Source organism: Pseudophryne corroboree, chromosome 8 (genome assembly GCF_028390025.1).
Source record: "Pseudophryne corroboree isolate aPseCor3 chromosome 8, aPseCor3.hap2, whole genome shotgun sequence".
NCBI classification, from domain to species: domain Eukaryota; kingdom Metazoa; phylum Chordata; class Amphibia; order Anura; family Myobatrachidae; genus Pseudophryne; species Pseudophryne corroboree.
The window spans coordinates 289,652,139-289,670,980 of NC_086451.1; the positions used below are offsets into that span (position 1 = coordinate 289,652,139).

The following is an 18,842-nucleotide window of genomic DNA, read 5'->3' on the forward strand; positions in this document are numbered from 1 at the left end:
GATGTCCCTTGTTCTGTGGATAAGCTCAATGTGATATCCATGCCACAAAAAGACCTGAATTTTACATCAATCAGAGCTGGAAGTCTTTTTGGTCTCATTATATACTTTCAATGGGTCTTTTAATGTTTTGCAACTCTATGATGCAGTTCAATAGAAAAGCACATTTCCATGTGTACTCTAAGCAAAGGAATTAAAAACATTACATACTGTACACAAATCTAGATTTATTGAAAATGGTGGTAGACTTTGATGTGATGTTTGTACCTTTCCAAACTGTGCATATTTGACATCATCTTTTGTGGAAGTATATCCTGAGAGCTGAGGATAGAAGAAAAACAACCTTTAATAAGTTAGTTTAGAAGATGACAACACACATGGTCAATATGGTCAGTCCCAATCAAATGTTGAATGGAGGCTATAGTCATTTTGTGACCCATACGAGTTGCTGTAATTTAAGACCAGCAACAAGAAGTTTGGTAACTGCTCTTATCCAATCAGTAATGTCATCCAGGTGCATGAAAGGGAGTGCTTGATAACTATATGGTGGTAGGCATTTCAGAGCTCTCAGTTACACACATTTGCAAAGGTATGGGAAGCCCTCAGGCCACTTCAAGGCATCTCCGAGTAACGGGGGTACCTAACATTAAGTCTTAGTCCGGGGCGCAACACCCCACAAACTGGCAAGGGCCAGACACCCCAGGACAGCACACCAGTGTGAGGTTACAGTGTGAGTGAACAGCAGAAAGCAGGGGCTATAAATAAAAGAAGGTACACATGAAAAAGTGTAATTAAAAAGATATTAGTAGAAAATTGTATGAAAGTGATATATAAAGTGCTAAATTAAATGTTACAGTGTTCTACCCTAAGGCAGCCCAGTCCCACCAGTTCTGCGAGCACCATGCCCCAATTTCATCCTCAAAAATAATAACAGCATATATTTGTGTAATTTGTGACCAGCTAAGTCTAAAACCACAAAGTTAGAAGAATTACAGCACATACAGTATGAACTTGGAAAAGCCCATACATTCAGCTATTGCTGACGGAAAAGTAGTTTATTTAACATAATGTCCATAAAATCGTTTAGTGAATGAGCTAACATTGTGTACGAGATGACTATAAGGACTGATAAAAATGTGATCAAACAATGACTGTGGAGTTCTACAACCAGACTGTAACCCACAAAATCTTTCACAAGTGCAAAATTGCTAAATAGCCGAGACTTTGCAATTAGGCCAGACCCATTAAAATCGTGCCCCACAATTACATAATTTTGATTAACTCTAGAACCTGTTATTGAACATAAAAAGTCCTGATTCAGAGTTACATGGAACTCTAATTGTAGACGGGTCTCACATTTGTAGCAAACAGCCTGCAAATGCAACTCAGAGCAATTATGAGACACCCACTGTAAGAATCTATAGACATCTTTATCTGCGCCATTGCATCATGCACCAGATCAATGGCAATGTGCAGTTTTACTGTCTGAGTATGGACTCCTATGCAAATAGTTTGGTGTCATTGTACGTAACAGCTTGAAGCGTCAGTCCCGCAATACGCCTGTGTTACCCCCAAAACATACAACCATGCCCCTTTTTAGTGCCCCCTCTTCAGGGCCGTTTTAACAGCATTGTAGTCCCTGGCCAAAAGGATGCACTAGGGGCCCATAACCACCCGTTCACAGGAACTAATCCTGCACTGTCTCTCCACATGCTTCCATACTGATTTGTTGATAGCTGTGGATAGCTCCAGTCATCCACCAATCAGCATGCTGACTGCCATTCACTGTCTGCCTGCAGTCTTGGAGGCAGGTAGAGAATGCTGCTTGTGTGAATATCGGCATAGCGTGCACTCTGATCATACCCTTAGTGTATTTGGTATACTATGAGCAAAGAAGCAGGTGTGAGAGAAGACACCAATGTTCCAAGTACAAAGGTTTTTATTGAAAAAATGTATTCATTTTATTTGGATACCACATAAACAATATGTCAAATAATAATGATATATTATAATACTGTACTACAGATGTGTCCATATGCACAAGACCCCTGCTTCGCAGCTTTAACTAACTTGTGCTGAGTAGTATGACATGGAATTTTTAATAGGAATATGTTCTGCACAAGTGCTGGCCCGGCCCCCTTAGGTGTATTTAAAAAAAATATAAATGTCATATTTAAATATAGTTTTAAAAAGATGTACTTGATTTGATTCAATTTAAGAAGAAAACTATTTTTATTTTTAAAAGAGGAGTGTGCTACTATGCAGTCTACAGTCTTCCTGTTCTCCAGGGAGGCGTCTTGCCCTTTCCCAAGATGGCCACTTAGGTCTTTACTGAGCATGTGCAGAGGCCATCTTGTTTTTACTGTGTAGAGTGACATGGTTGGAGACAGAAGTCTTTTACTTAACTCCTATGAGAAACCTAAATATTACCTTCTATAACTAGAGATGTGCAGGTTCAGATGTACGTGGATGTCAAAACGGCATCTTAGCCCCGCGGTGTACTTTATAGGTAGTGCTGCATTTAAGTTACAGCCAATAAGGCTGATTCAGAGATGGAAGCTGCATCATGTCTGCATGTACTGGCAGTCATCTGTCTGCTACTGTATGCAAATTCTGCTAAAAAGCCCTTTGCTGGTGTACATCCATGTGTCCAAATGTGCGAAGACTGAGATGCCCACTGTCAGTGCCTGTAGGTGCAAAGACTGAGATGGCCATTATCAGTGCCTGTATGCGCAAAGACTGAGATGCCCACTGTCAGTGAAAGTGGGGGCAAAGACTGAGATGCCCACTGTCAGTGCCTATAGGCTCAAAGACTGAGATGCCCACTGTCAGTGCCTGTAGGTGCAAAGACTGAGATGCCCATTGTCAGTGCCTGTATGCGCAAAGACTGAGATGCCCACTGTCAGTGACTATAGGCTCAAAGACTGAGATGCCCACTGTCACTGCCTGTAGGTGCAAAGAATGAAATGCCCATTGTCAGTGCCTGCATGCGCAAAGACTGAGATGCCCACTGTCAGTGGCTGTAGGTGCAAAGACTGAGATGCCCACTGTCAGTGCCTATAGGCTCAAAGACTGAGATGCCCACTGTCAGTGCATGTAGGAGCATAGACTGAGATGCCCACTGTCAGTGCTTGTATGTGCAATGACTGAGATGCCCACTGTCAGTGACTGTAGGCGCAAAGACTGAGATGCCCACTGTCAGTGCCTGTAGGCTCAAAGACTGAGATGCCCACTGTCAGTGCATCTAGGAGCAAAGACTGAGATGCCCACTGTCAGTGCCTGTAGGTGCTCAAATACAGATTTGTGCATCTTTAGAGACGCTGTCAAACACACTATTGAAACTCACACCCCTCCCATTACAGATGCTGTTTCTCTGAAAATGTGGAGACTTCAATAGGCGTTAAGTGAGGCTACATGAACACAAAAGAGAAGTAAGTCAATTCCACCAAAATAAATAATAGGGATCTTCCCTTGGGTGGATTTTTAAGCAGCAACAAACAGTCCCAAAAGTTCTTAGTTCCTTTCCTCCTTCCAGATAGACTCCTTTTTGCCGTAAATCGGAATGTACTCAAAAAGAAAAAAGGACAATTTTAGTGCAATCCTGTATGAATTAAAAGCACAGAAATGATTCAAGGTTGCACTCACATTTCATAAATGAAGGAAGGCATATACTGTATCTCACTCAATTTGTGAGGAATTTTCAGAACTTGGGTAGTCGTTTCCTTCCTCTGAAAGTGGGCCTCCAATGCAATATCACCAAACAAAAGAAACAAATGATGGTGCAAATAATGTCTTTTTTTTTTTTAAAACAACAATATTTTTAATACATAGCACTTACGTTTATACAAACAAATACAGACATATCTACCCAACATCTGGGTCCAAGAGTTGAAGATCAAGCAGCAGGTTATCCTTTCAGATGGAAAAGTGCACGTGCAAATGATAAGGAAACCAATCTCCTAAACACAGCTCCAGGTCCACAGTGGGCAGTAATAAACATCAGCTTAACGCGTTTCGAACCCTAAAAGGTTTTTCATCAGAAGCATGCTGTCAGTCTCTTTTAAACATCCTAATATACTAGATCTAATTGATACTCCTCCCCTTCCTTGATGCGCCGTTTCCCGCACTTTTTACATATTATAACGTCTGACCGGAAGTGATCTGGACACCGGAAGTGACGTACATCCCATAAAATCGTTTGATGGTGAAAACCATGGCATAACTATCTATAAATCATACATACACCCATATCTATCTAGTAAGGTGTCTATTCCAAATGGTGCCAGATCCTTCATAACTCTATAAAAACACCACCGATCTCCGCCGCAGCACAACATGAAACCGGAAGTGTCCGCGATTCTCTCTATGCAGCCACGCTATTTTTTTCTCCCTCCAGGGGGGTCGTGGACCCCCACGCGGGAGTGTGTGTGTGTGTGTGTGTGTGGGGGGTGTTGAGAGGGATCCGATTGGTGCATAAGTGGAAAGCAGCCAAACCTCCGAAAACGTATCTCTCACTCCATCCTCCTATCTCTTTTTACTACAGAGTTGGGCTCATGGGGGAGGAAGAAGCATAGTAGCGTTTCCATAAGAAATATTTCACAATTAAGATGTTTTGATAGTGATAGCAACTGTTTCGAAGTCAACCAACAATATGCGTTATCTGACAGAAAGGCTTTTCTTTGTGTTACACATGGTAAGCCCACTCCTTCCATGGAAAAATCCTTCCTGATCACAGCAGAACTATTTAATCTCACCTCTCATGACCTCTGGAATTTTATTACTAAGTACCAAGAATTGTTGAAGAGTTAGAGAATTCTAACCTTAAAAGCAAATACACTCGGGTAATCCTTCTTCATAACATTTCCTTCAATAAGTGTAACCCCCACATCTGTAAAACAAATCTTATTTCTAGAATTAGATTGGTAGACGTTTGGTGCTGTATTATTATAAGCTTTGGTTTTATCCTATTCGAATTATATCTTCTGTGTTAAGAAGAACTGAAACCATAATTTTGGATGGAGATGGGAGTACACATAAAGTGAAAACACGTGTAACAAACATACCTTGTTGGTGCCATTTATATAGACAAGTGAAATATGTGGTAGTTACATAGCCGTAATTAGACTTTTTGACCCCCTGTGCTAGAAGGAGAATTGGTGCCCCCCATCCTCATGTTTCCAATAGGGGCATAATGTGCATGGCTTGTGGGGAAGGGGCATGACAAAATTGATCCCAGTAAAAGCCCATGCTATGGGCCCATGCCTTCCCACATTTTGTACACACATTTATAGAACACTGCAAGGAAATTTATTTGGACACAAATCCTCTTTATACCACAGTCATGTTGGCCGTACACCTAAAGATTTATTGTCTAATCTGGCTGGTAGGAATGAAAATCTGGTAATGTATGGGAGCAAATGACAATTGACCATTTGCTCTGAAATACCGGAAAACTGACTGGTTAAAGCAAATGGATTTAACAAATTTGTCTGCTTGACCATTTTTGTCTGCTTTTCAGTGTTTAGGGGCAAATGATGAATTTTCATTCACTCCCTTACATTACCAGATTTTCAGTCCAACCAGATATCATGCACCAGATATCTGCAAAAATGCTCACGTACTGCCGAGCGACACTAGAGGAAATTATTCTGTAAGGCAGACTTCCTCCATTTCAAAATTGTGTTCTCGTCCTTCAGTGCTGACCTTTTCCTCGTTAAGCAGTCATAATTCAAGAATCTCATCTCCTTCCAGTCTTCCAATCCCTGGCAAACCGTTGTCACTGTCTATTCCCTTGTCTGCCCACCCCCGCTTCATTTCCCCTGCTCTGCTCTTGAGTTTGCCACTTACTTCACATCCAAAATTGACTCCATACATCTGGACATCACGTCCCACCAGACCATCAGCAACCAGCTGCCTCCTATCCCTTATCACCTTTCCCCATCCCTCTCACCAAATCTGACATCTTTCTCCTGTATCTGGTGAGGAAGACATGATCCTCATCTTTCCTCCTTCCCACCACCTCCCCACTTGACCCAATCCCCTCCCGCCTCCTCCGCTATCTCTCTCCTTCTGCCTGTTCCTATCTTGCCCACCTTCTCAATCTTTCCCTCTCATCAGGCACTGTCACCTCTGCCTTCAAGCATGTCATTCTATGCATGTCTCCCTTATTCCTAAAAAAATAACCCTTGATCCAAACCACCTGTTCAACTACCGACCCATCTCTCTCTTCTCTTTTGCCTCCAATCTCCTTAAGTGTATTGTCTACAACCGCCTCACTGCCTTTCTTTCCTAATACTCACTGCTTGACTCATTCCAGTCTGGCTTTCGTCCCTTCCACTGCACTGAAACTGCCTTCACAAAAGTCTGCAATGACCTCCATGCTTCCAAATCTAAGGGCCACTACCCTCTGCTTATTCTTCTTGACATCTCTGCTGCTTTTGACATTGCGGACCACCCTCTCCTTCTACATATCCTTTACTCCATTCTGCATATCCTTTACTCCATTGGTCTGCATGATACTGCCCTCTCTTGGCTGTCATCCACTATATGAAGATACTTGCACTTTGTAAAAAAATAATCAGCATTCCAATTGAGCAGACCTATGTAGTGTGCAGCTCTGGTACCCTGGAAAATGTTGTGTGTGCCCCTTTAAGATCACTTACAGGTCCACTGCAGTGGCAGGGGAAGGCACTGGCACAGCGGGAGTAAAGGGAGGACCCTGATCCAATCACAAGGTCAGTGCGGAAAGCTTGGGAATAGAGTAGCCTTGTGGGAAGGAGGAGGACTCGACTGGAGACTGGAGGTGCTGGACGCATGCTGAGCGAGGAGCAGAGCAGGAGCTGAGAATGGGTGTAAGCCGCAGGGTCAATCTGGGTGGTGAGAGCAGTGCTGCAGTGTGGAAGCAGCAGGTTACTGCTGGAGAGCCAAGTGCCAGGTGAGCGAGCGTTTAGATGTTGCAGCCGGAGACCAGACACCGCCAGGCCTAATGAAAGGGTTGGATGCCGCGCCCATCTTGTAACAGTGAGGAACCGTAGAAAACTGGTCCAGCAAGTAAAATCCTCCACTCTAAAGGTCTGAGTAAGTACATTGGAACTGACTGACCAAAAGAACGGGCAGGTTTGACATCTAGCTTAAGTATCCATTGTTGCCAGCTGTGTAGTGTTAGAAGGGTGTGGACAGCATAGGACCATAATCCACAAGTTAACTTTGCCAAAGGGTCATTAAAAACAATCATTTCCCATGCATTGACACTGTTGGGACATTAAATACTGAGTTTTTGTGCAAGTGCAAGGCAGACATTTTATCTAGAGTTATTTATGCAAGTATAAGTAAAGCCCTGTAACTGAGTTTATTCAACCAAAGGACCCCCATTGCTAAGTGAGTTAAATGTGTCAAGAGACACTACCATCCCTTCGCTAGCTACATCCTCTTTGGATAGATCTGAGATACATGTGTCATTATCACAACCCAGGATTCCTTATACATCTATGTGCCAATCAACCCTATTGACACACAGTGGCACTACAGAATTCTACCAGAGCTCCAACATTTATTGCCTGTGAAGATCACTGCACCTTGGCTAGCGCAAGCTAGAAAGTTAGTGTTTGTTATTGCTGAATGTATTTTTCATCACTTTCCTCATGACCACATTATAGACTGTGATTCCAATTATAATATGCTAATATCTGTGATTCCAATTATAATATGCTAATTTGTAATTCCAATTATAATCTGCCCAAATCTATGATTCAAATCCATTGTCTTTTGCATTTTGAATGATCCACTGTGATGTGAACTGTAGCCAATTGTCTTCTCTTGACACAAAACAACAGAGAGCGGTCCTCAAGCGCTGCTAGACTTTAAAAAAAATATCCTGGTAACGATGACCTGTATATTTCTATACGAAATGAAGATATCAAGGGAACTTGGTTATCCAGTAATGTACATCACTCTTTCACTACTGTAAAAAGGAACCTCCGGACTCACCCCAATAAAATGAGATGCGTTCACATATAGGTTTCTTTTTTGCTCGTTCCCCCTCTTCTAACTTTATAATAATAATCTCAAAAGAATGACACTCATCTAGGTCATATTTCTCTATATGCACCAAAAGGTTTCTTTTATCCACGTTATATCCACCAGACGGTATACACTTTCCAACAACTGGGATATAAGGTAAGTTTACACAACCTCCAGAGATACATTTCTTTCTTTAAGATTTTTTTTATTATTTTTGTATAAAAAAGATCCACATACATATAAAACAAGTAAAAAAAATTCCAGTCCCTGACTAGATGGTTATGGTTTGTTCTACTCTAAACCTTAACTCACAGAAGAAAAATATGAAAAAACATCTCTTCTCACCACACTGCTCCCAAGAAAAACAGTTTGCTTCTCCAGATGTAAAAATCCTTAAGGCCAGGGCTGGCTCCAGGCCTACTAGCACCCTAAGCGAGAAATTCTGAATGCCCCCACAGTGCCAGATACACATATGCCTACAGTTCCAGATACTCATATGACCCCAGTGCCAGATACACATATGACCCCAGTGCCAGATACACATATGACCCCAGTGCCAGATACACATATACTCCAGGTAGTGCCAGATACACATATGCCCACAATGCCAGATGCACATATGCCCCCAATGCCAGATACACATATGCCCCCAGTAGTGCCAGATACACATGCCCCCAGTAGTGCCAGATACACATATGCCCCCAGTAGTGCCAGATACACATATGCCCACAGCACCAGACACACATATGCCCCTAACCCCAGCAGTTCTGTTTACAGCCGCCGCTTCTGCTGTTCCTGCTGCCTCTGCTGCTGCAAGGGTTTTCAGTCTCCGGCATTGGTCAAGTCAGATGCTGGTTCATGAGCAAATCAAAGCTTGCAATCAGGCAGCCAATCAGGAGCTGCCACTAGTCCACGAGCTGATTGGCTGATGATCCGGAGCAATATTTCAGTTGAATGACGGGATGACTAATGGAAGCCCTTAGGAGTCCGGCTCCCATTGCGGCCGCTCCTAAGGAACATGCCTCGGGCCGGCCCTGCTTAAGGACAATAAGGTAAGCAATTAGTGCAGGGGTGGCCAACCAGGCAGAGCAAAGAGCCAAAAAATCTTGTTAGGTACGTCAAAGAGCCGACATCGAGCCGAAGGCGCGTGTGCAAAAATGGGGTGTGGCTTTATGTCAGCTAGGACACACTGCCGGTATAAAATACATTGAAAAGGCTAGATTCATCATAAGATACATTTTAAAGCCAGATCCAACATAAAATACATTGAAATAGTCACTTTCACATAAAATAATTGAAAAATCCAAATCCATATAAAGGTGCCATCTGACCCCTGGGCCAGTGCAATATAAGTGTTCCAGGGCCACTTGACTGCAGATTCCCTATAAAAAAAATGGGTCCGCTTGCTGGAGTCTGCACCCCAGGCTAAAAGTTTCCAAGCCCGTGATTGCAGCAGCCCCTTATGTGTCCTATATTTGCCGGTGGATGTCTCACCTATTGTATTTGGCTCCCTCAGTTTTCAGTCCCTGTAGTGTTGCTGCGTGTCTGGCTGGAGTGCAGCGGTTTCTGTATCTGTTGTGGTCATGTGACTTTGAGTGTTGGGAGCCACATTTGAGTAAAGAAAGAGCCTCATGTGGCTCAAGAGCCACTGGTTGGCCACCGCTGAATTAGTGGAATCAAACATCAGGGGTCCTCAATCCAAACTGCTACACCAAACCCTAATACCCTATCCGTAATACCCTAATTCAAACCCCTAAATTAAACCTAATACCCTAACCCAAAACAGCTAACCATAACCTAATATCCTAACAAAACGTATGACACACAGCATGTTCCCTTATTCACGTTATGCCACACAGTAGTACTCCTTATACACCTTATGCAACACAGTAGTAGTACTCCTTACACATCGTATGCCACACTCCTTATACACATTACACCACAAAGTAGTACCCCTTATGCAACTTATGCCACATAGTAGCACTACTTAAATACCTTTCTTTACACCGTAGTACTCCTTATACACATTACGCCACACAGTAATACTCCTTGTACACGTTATGCAAAACAGTAGTGCATCTTATACACATGTGCATTAGTAGTACTCCTTATACACGTGTGCATTACCATACTAGTGCATAGCTGCTGCTTCCAAGAAAGCAGCAGCGATGCAAGATCTGTCCACATCTGAATTAGTCCCAGTGTGTCCAGATGACCCGAACCAGGAATCAGTGTGATAGCATTACACAATCACACTACTTGGAACTCTTTGCCAGGACAGGCGCTTATAGGAGCCCATCTGCTGGCAAGAAGATTAGAGCCAATTCGCATGAAAATATTAATATTCACATTGCGAATTTGGGTGACAAATATTTATCAATTCCACATAAAAAATGTAGATTGTGATAAATATGCCAAGGCAGCATTTAAGTGTACCACCTGTACCCCACTGAAGCTGGTCCTTTATGTATGTGCCAGGCCAGTGTCATGACTGTGGTTTTTGTGAACCCGGTGTTAGTGAAGTCTGTGCGGGTGACTGGAGGACTATGTGTATATTAGGCTGGTCTGTAGGAATCAGTGAGAAGAATGAGTAATCCCTGACCAGGGATCGAACCCGGGCCTCGGCAGAGGGAGCCGTATCCTGACCACTGGATCGCCAGGGACTTGATGTTGAGAGCAGGATGGTGAATGTATTGGTGAGATTGAACTGGATATACTGTCACAGGAGTAGGTGCTTGTGTACTCAAGGTTACTATGAAATAGGTTCTCTGGAGTTGCGCAGAACTGGGCTGGTTACTGGCGAGATTGAGAACCGGACTGGTTACTGGTGAGACTGGAACTGGGCTGGTACCGGATATAACTGGAAATGCAACTGTAAATAGAACAATGACTGTAGCTGTGACTTTAAGGCAAGGCTGAAGAATACTGCAGCTGTTTCTTTAAGATGAGACTGAAGAATACAGCAGCTGTGGCTTTAAGACGAGACTGTAGAAATACTACAGCTGTGACTTTAAGATGAGACTAGAATACTGCAGCTGTGGCTTTAAGATGAGATTGTGGAATTCTGCAGCTATGGCTTTAAGACGAGACGAATACTGGATATCAATGGTAACACAACTGTAATCCAGACTAGGTAACAAAAGAGCAGAGTTTTACAGGAACCAAAGCACAAGTATTACCTTTAGGGAGCTCAGCTTCTAAGCTTACACATACCTGAGTGTGTGACACAAGAAACTGGCAGAGTCTGCAACTCAAGTCTCCTGACTTATACTTCCTGGTCCTTGGTGATTAGTGAGCTGAGTCAGGTGATTCAGAGAGTCTCTGGCTGGCACAGGATTGGACAGCTCCGGATCAGGTGATCAGACACTGTCACATGAGTACTCCAGACTAGGCTCTGATGTGGAGTGAGGCCTGGCAGGCCGAAAGAACACTGAAGCCTGAACTTCTGCAAATGAACAGAGGATGCTGGCTTTTAGGCCTAAACTCCAGATTGCTGAATTCAGATTCACACAGGAGGTTAATCACCACAGGTGGAGCTCGTTAACTCTGCACTAATGAAACTCATGGTACTGACTAGCTGTTTATCCCAGTGAGCAAAGATACAGGGTCCAGGACAGATGGCAGAGGTAAGTCACCCAATATGAAAACTACAGAGAGGATCGTGACAGCCAGTCCCTTCTCAAGCTAGATGCCGACACAGCATAATTCAGCAGTTTGACACTGACAGCCCGGAGACAGGCAGCAGAAGCTTACCAACTGTCAGGTATATGTATACCTAGTGCACCCTGAACATTAACAAACACAACTTGTGATTCAGGACAAACAAAGGAAATCAGAAGCTGGCACAGGAAATAAACATCAGACTTGATACATGGCAGTAGATTTACTAAAGACACAACAGACAAGAGGTGGTGTTGACCATAGAAACCAATCAGAATCTATCATTTTCGATTATAGAAAAAGGATAGGTAGAATCTGATTGGTTGCTATGGGCAACACCACCACGTGTCTGTTTTAGAAGCCTTTAGCAAAACTACCCCTGCATTCATCAATGATGTTTAATACAAGCTTTAAGAATCTGGACTTCAGAATGTGGGCAGGCCTGGATTCATTTATTATATTTGAAAGTTCTTGTAAAATTCCCAGTATTGTGCATGCTCAGAGGATTACATTAAGACACAGTGCCTGGTATAGAGTACCATGACTCTCTAACAGTTCTCCTGTTGTCAGCAGTATAATAAGGAAGTCCGTAATTCATTCTGTTACAAGGAACTTACATTCAGACATTAGCAAATGTAATTATATGGCTGTAGCTTTTATCCTAGCTATAATGCGTGACCCTGAAAAAACATTTCTCAACTTGAGGGTAGAGCTATCACAATGTAAAGAGGAAAAATGGAGCAACCAATCAGGTTCTAGCTATCATTTATCTATTCAGTTCTATAAATTGATATGTAGAATGATTAGTTGCTATTTGCAACACCTCCGTTTTTGGTCTTTAGAAGGTATGCTAGTCCATTATGTAAAGTAACACCATAACTTACCTTATAAGTGAACAGATTAGTCTGTTATGCTTAATACACATAATGGCAGTCAACTGTGTTGTGATTAACTGGGTGGTCTATATATAAACTTTTTTTTTTTCAAAGGAGCGATGTTTATGGAAAGATTCCTTTATACAGAATGATTTCATAATTACCAATGAATTCCTCTAGTGTATACCGGGAAATTCCCCTGCCCACATTCACATATTCTTCAGAAGCCCATCCTGATGTTAAGGTGAAAGGCTTCAGTGAGCGAACAGGCTATTTTATTCCTGGACGTGAGCATAGTGTTCATTTGTCAACAGGGGTTAGAATAAAACAAAAGATTACATTAATGTGTGTGTGTGTGTGTGTGTGTGTGTGTGTGTGTGTGTGTGTGTGTGTGTGTTTCACGATGGATGGGTTGAGAGTACAGTATGCAGCTATAAACTGGGAATCTTAACCAATTAATAAGCTGCATACAGTGTTAATATATTAAAGATTGTTAGTTCCAGTGCTTCTTCAACCGGTTTGTAACAGTGGTGTAACTACCGTGGATGCAGGGGATGCAGCTGCTATGGGGCCCAGGTTGCCTCCAGGATCCGGGTTGCCTCCAGGTTGCCTCCACCTGCATCTAGTCATGCACGGATTGAGCCGTGGCTGCGGGCAGCGCAGTGTGCTCTTGTTCTCAATGTTCTGTAATTGTAATCTCATGAGGAGGAAGTACCGGCATTCCTGCCGACCTCCTGCCACGCATGCTGCCCGCCTCCTCTTCCCTGTTTCCCTGTGGATCGTGGGCTGGGCACAACATCAGAAGCAGAGCTTAGGATCCGCCACGAAAGCGCCAGTGATAGTCAGTCCCCGACATTAAGTTCCTGACTCGCGCCGGCTACACAGAGGGATACTCGGGGCTGGTGGGAGAGAGACAGCCAGCATGTGCTACCACCTTGCTTCCTCCCCTCAGATCCCCTTACATTGGCTCACTCCACCTATCCTAGCTCACTCTTCATGTTATCCTTTTGTTTCGCCCCTTCCCCTTAGATTGTAAACTCAAGGAGCAGGGTCCTCCTCCTGCCTGTTCTCACAGTTGACTTCTTCTGCACTCCAACTATACTTTACCTCCTCCTTGGGTGCTCTGCTCCTGTACCCCTAAATCCCGTTTACACCTCTGTAAATGGAACTAATCTGTTAGTTGCAGCCTCTCTAATGGATAGTACTCTTTTTTTCCTCTTCTATAGACTCTTCTAGTATTTATTTAAATTTATACAGATGGAGCCTCCCTTATCTTTGCCCTGCTAGTCGCAGGCGTGCACTGCCGTCGTGACTAGGCGATCCGTCTGCCTAGTCACGCCGGGAGTGCACTGTGCCGCTTCCCATTGTAAGCGTCTCTGTCTGGGCACGCGTGCCTGCCCGGACGGAGACGCTCTCCATTCAAGTAAATGGGGCACGTCTCCGTCCGGGCGCATGCGCCTGTCCAGAAGGAGATGCTCACAGCGTCCAGGGGCACTCCTATTCACAGACGGAGCCACGTCTAGCGTGGCTCCATCTGTATATAACTTTTTTACAATTAATACCGGTTGTCAGTATTATTATTATTATTATTATTATTATTATTTCTGTTGTACCTTAAGTATTACGGCTCTTTTGATATATTAACCTTTATTTAATAACTTTCTCTGTCTACTGTATATTCTTAATAAATTCATGTGCTAAGCAGCTTGACTACTTAGCTAATTCTAACCTTGAATAACTGAAGTTTGATTGTAGTGAGATACAAAAAAGACATATTTCATTTATATTACACAGGTGTAGAGTATGCATCTGCTGGAGCTTTGCCTGATTTCTGAGTGAACAGAGAGCATTTTATTGGTGTGTGACTGGAGAGGTAGTGTATTGTTGGGCTATATAGGGCAGTACACCACTCCTGGGAAGTTTGCTGATTCATCTCTGTTTGAATATTTTTTTTATATACTCCTGAAATCATTTTCTGACATTTGTTGGGTAAATGCAATGACACCACTTTAAAATGGATAAGTGTCTTAGCGCACACCTAGCTTGAGTGTATAAATTATACCTTGTATTTACAAAGAATATCCACAGTGAGACGGGGTTATAAAATATCAATTTATTTATATACGTAGTTAAAATAACAATCTAAATCTAAAAGCCTTGTGGGTCAAAAAAAGTTCAGGTATTTCTATATATGACTAATACTGCTAATCAATTCTTTTTCCCCTAGTACCGGTACACATGACTAACAAACAACATACAGACAAACATATATATATATGAATTACCCGTGGGCACACTACTTTTAGCGTTTTACCCCACTGGTGTAAATTTATATCAGTCTCTGTCCAGAAAGAGATAAGGATTTGCTGTTATCCTTGATTGAACACAGTTTCTGGTAGTTTCCACTGAGAGCTAAGCTCTATAATTAATGAGCATATTCTGTTATTGTGATCAAGTGTCCCAAATTATAGTAAGGGCTGCTACTGGATAGTCTCTATGTGCCACTGAGAGTCAGGGTTAGTTTGGTTAATGCGGTCAATAGTCCCAATACTTTTGGAAAGACTGCTGGTGAATTGTCCTTTACATTGCACAGTACTTTCCTGTATAATAAGAAATGGTGGTCTGGGGTATTACCCCCGCCTTCCTCAAAACCGCTGCTTCTATAATGGGAAGCCCGTTGGTGTTGCAGTGCAGTGTGCTCAATGCTGCTGTTTTTCCGTGGGGAGACCCGTTGGTGGTGTAGTGGAATAAGCTGTAGTCTGCCGGCAGACCTCCGTTGCTCCGTGTCCTCGTCCGTGCGGTCACAGGAGCAGGATCGATTACTCCGCAATCGACGCGTTTCACCTGTCAAAGGCTTCCTCAGGATGGCTGCGGTGACCATGGTCTCTCCAGCTGCCCCCTTCCATTTCCCAAGTGCTGGTCCATGGCCATTCACACACTCCTGTGCCTGTGTAAACTATGCCTGCCCCCAGCCCTGTTCCTCAGCGCCTCCCCCTTCCTGCGCGGCAGATCTACCAGAGGGAGAAAGAGCGAGAGGAAACAGCAGCTGATAATTAGTCTGGGCACTGAGGTGAGGTCTCTGTACGCCAAGACAGCTGTTGCCTCCCAAAGATCGGTCCTAGGTCCCGACTGGAATGCAGGGCTTTGTAGTCCTACAGCAGTTGGCCAGTCGGAGTCATCCCCCCCTTTCTGTGTGTGTGATACAGTAACTGCATGGCTCATATCAGGTATACAACACCAGCCAGGATAACCCACATTGTGTATCCCCCCTCCCCAGAAAGTTGGTACTACTTTTTAATTGGCCCTAGGCCCTGACTGGCATTCTGGGCAATGTAGTCCTACAGCAGTTGGCCAGTCAGAGTCCCCCACAATACTGTATCTGAGGTGCATGTTAGATTTCTTGTGTTCCTATCCATTTTCCTAGGGAATATGTGCTGGTTGCACCCTGACAGTGCTGGTTGTCACTTTGCCAATGGTTTATTACTGTGTTTTTGACATGGTTCCAAAGTGTGTTTGTGCATGGGCGGGCGCCAAATTACTGCCTTAACCCGGGTGCCCAAAATCCTAGTCTCGGCCCTGGTCTATGGCCCTGTGATGTGTACATTCCTATGGTGTGCACTGCTGCAAAGCCTCCCTTGCACCCCATGGCCTCTACACAGACATGGGTTTAGGTAATCTGCACCTATTGTTGAAATGTTGATGTCTGATCCTCAGAATGTCAACATGTTAACAAAGTCCACATCTGAAATGTTGACACATGAAATGCAGGCATTCTCAGAATGGTAGGGTTAGGAGGCGGGACAGGAGGGTCAGGGTTAGGCACTAGGAGGAGGTTAGACTCAGTGAACAAAGTTGTTTTGACAATTATCTCAATTTGTTTTCCATTTCAGACTTTAAACATCTTTATTCTGACGATTACATATTGAAAGCACAGAATGATATTTGCACTTTAGCTTTTATTGCCTACACATTATACTGTTTGGTCTAGGTTGTAGTAAAGACAACAATAAACATGCATATTACTAACCCTATATGTGAGATATGGATGTCTATGAAACCATATATTGCAGAAAGACATTCCACAACACTTCAGTTCTAATCTCTGGCACAAAGACCTGTGTTGCGCAACAGAACTAGCTCATGCCAACCCTCTGCTCACCAAACCCATTTATGGGGCACAACGCTCCCTGTATTCCAGTGCAGTACAGTTCCTGCAGTGTAAAGACTTAGCATAGATCAGAGACTGGAAATTGGGAAATTGCAGGGACTTCCATCTATATGGGGTTTATCCGGTGTAATATGTAAATCTTGTTAAGGATGACCTGAAAGGTGTCCTTCTTTACTGATTCAGAATTGATTTAATCCATCAGATTAAGGTCACCATCTGTAGGTATATTCATCCACTTTCTGTTTCAGGTGTCATGAGAGATGTAATCTGCCGGACCTGGGATATTTTCTTCACTGCTGTTTTCAGGAGTCGCTTCAGATCTCGGAAGGTTGCATCTTCCCTGCGGATACAACACAAAATACATTACTTACATTAATAGACTTACATTTAGGATTTACCATAGATTATTGATACTCTGTTCTCAAATAACATGTACATGTTATTTTACATTCAAATATGTTTCTGCAAAGATTTCTCACTGCTTTCACGATAGTTTTATTCAAATATTAGAGTGCAAATAGCTTTTTATATGCAGTTATTTATTGGTAGCCTTCTGTTTCCTTAGATGAATAGGAAATGATGTGGACAGAGGTCATGCTTTCCCTGTCTATATTACCTTTTACAGTACTTAATATGCAGTATGTGACAGTAAACTTCTATATTGGTAACCTTGTCATAAATATCAATAGCAACAGTGTCAACTACATGATCATAATACAGAAAATGCACCATTATCTTTAGCAAGAGAAAATGTTCTTATAGTATATAGCTACAACATAAATGTGGTGTAAATATAAAGGGATTATGGGGGTAATTCAGAGTTGATCGCAGCAGCAAATTTGTTAGCAGTTGGGCAAAACCATGTGCACTGCTGGGGGAGCAGATATAACATTTGGAGAGCGAGTTAGATTTGGGTGGGTTATTTTGTTTCTGTGCAGAGTAAATACTGGCTGCTTTATTTTTACACTGCAATTTAGATTTAAGTTTGAACACACCCCACCCAAATCTAATTCTCTCTGCACATGTTATATCTGCCCCCCCCCCCTGCAGTGCGCATGGTTTTGCCCAACTGCTAACAAATTTGTTGCTGCGATCAACTCTGAATTAGGCCCTATGGCTGTACCGATATTGCTTTCAATAGAAATGATTGTGTTTACTTTGAGTACTGGGCCAAAACTATGCACCAATGAGTTGTAATAATAATGAACACTATTAGAAAAAGGTTTCCAAATTCTGTGCTTAAGGCACCCTAGCAGTCCAGATTTTAAGTACAGTATATTCATGCTTGTGCACAGGCAAACTGACTGAGGCACTACTTAATTCAGCTGTTATTAAACTGGACTTTAATGGTGCGTTGAGAACCACTGCTATAGAACATTGGATAGTCTCTGACACTGGTCATGCTATCACTTTACACACAACACACTACTGTAAGATTTTTATGCAAGAAAGGGGCCTGAGTCACATGCAAGTGTAATCTGTATGCATCTCAGTCGCTTCTCACCAGTTGATAAGTGGGAATTGCCAGTTAGCAACTGGGCCTGTAGTCAGAGCTGCAACCTATTCTGAGTTGTGTGCACTTCCTCTGCACCAAGCATGAGGTGGGTGTGAGTGCCGTTACAAGAAATGGGGGCAGTGCGAGTAATAGAATACATTCATATAATTGCATTGGACTTAGGATGACTGTTGGAGTCTGGATATACAACCAAATTAAGTGCTCCAAATTAGGCTGTATAGATCATTATTATCCCTTTAAGGGACAAGTCATTTTTGAAAAATGTTGTTTTCCAAGCAGACAGTGTTATACAGTTATTTGGAAGTATACAGAATTGCAACATGTTTTCAATAATTCTTTAAAAAAGTCTGTAAGTTTTCCATTTGATCATTTCTGTGGGTAAATACAGTTTTCATTTTGCTTTTTTTGACCTTGCATAGACTATATTAAATCGTTAGAAGAGGTTTGGCACAGAAAAGAGACTAGAGATCAGTTTCAAGGTGAGACATTCAAATGGCATCTGATGCAGAGATGGTTTGGGGCCCCAGAATCTGCACAAGCTATGGTTTGTCAGATATTCAATACATTCCATACGGAAATGTCTTGGGGCCCCAGCTTAAAAAGAAGG

At 42.8% G+C, this 18,842-nt stretch overlaps 1 protein-coding gene across 5 annotated transcripts in view; it reads right to left on the reverse strand.

The window, feature by feature from the left end:
* Positions 1–225: 225 nt before the first annotated feature.
* Positions 226–18,842, reverse strand: part of GUCY2F (guanylate cyclase 2F, retinal) — a 213,949-nt gene continuing 195,332 nt past the window's right edge. For 3 of the 5 annotated variants that reach the window (XM_063937290.1, XM_063937295.1, XM_063937294.1), the window contains one exon: positions 14,643–17,059. In XM_063937290.1, the coding sequence (XP_063793360.1) occupies positions 16,948–17,059 (112 nt within the window). In that variant the 3' untranslated portion in view covers positions 14,643–16,947. Of the gene's footprint in view, positions 319–14,642; positions 17,060–18,842 lie in introns of those variants that run through there. The other 2 variants (XM_063937293.1, XM_063937292.1) reach the window with 2 other exon arrangements.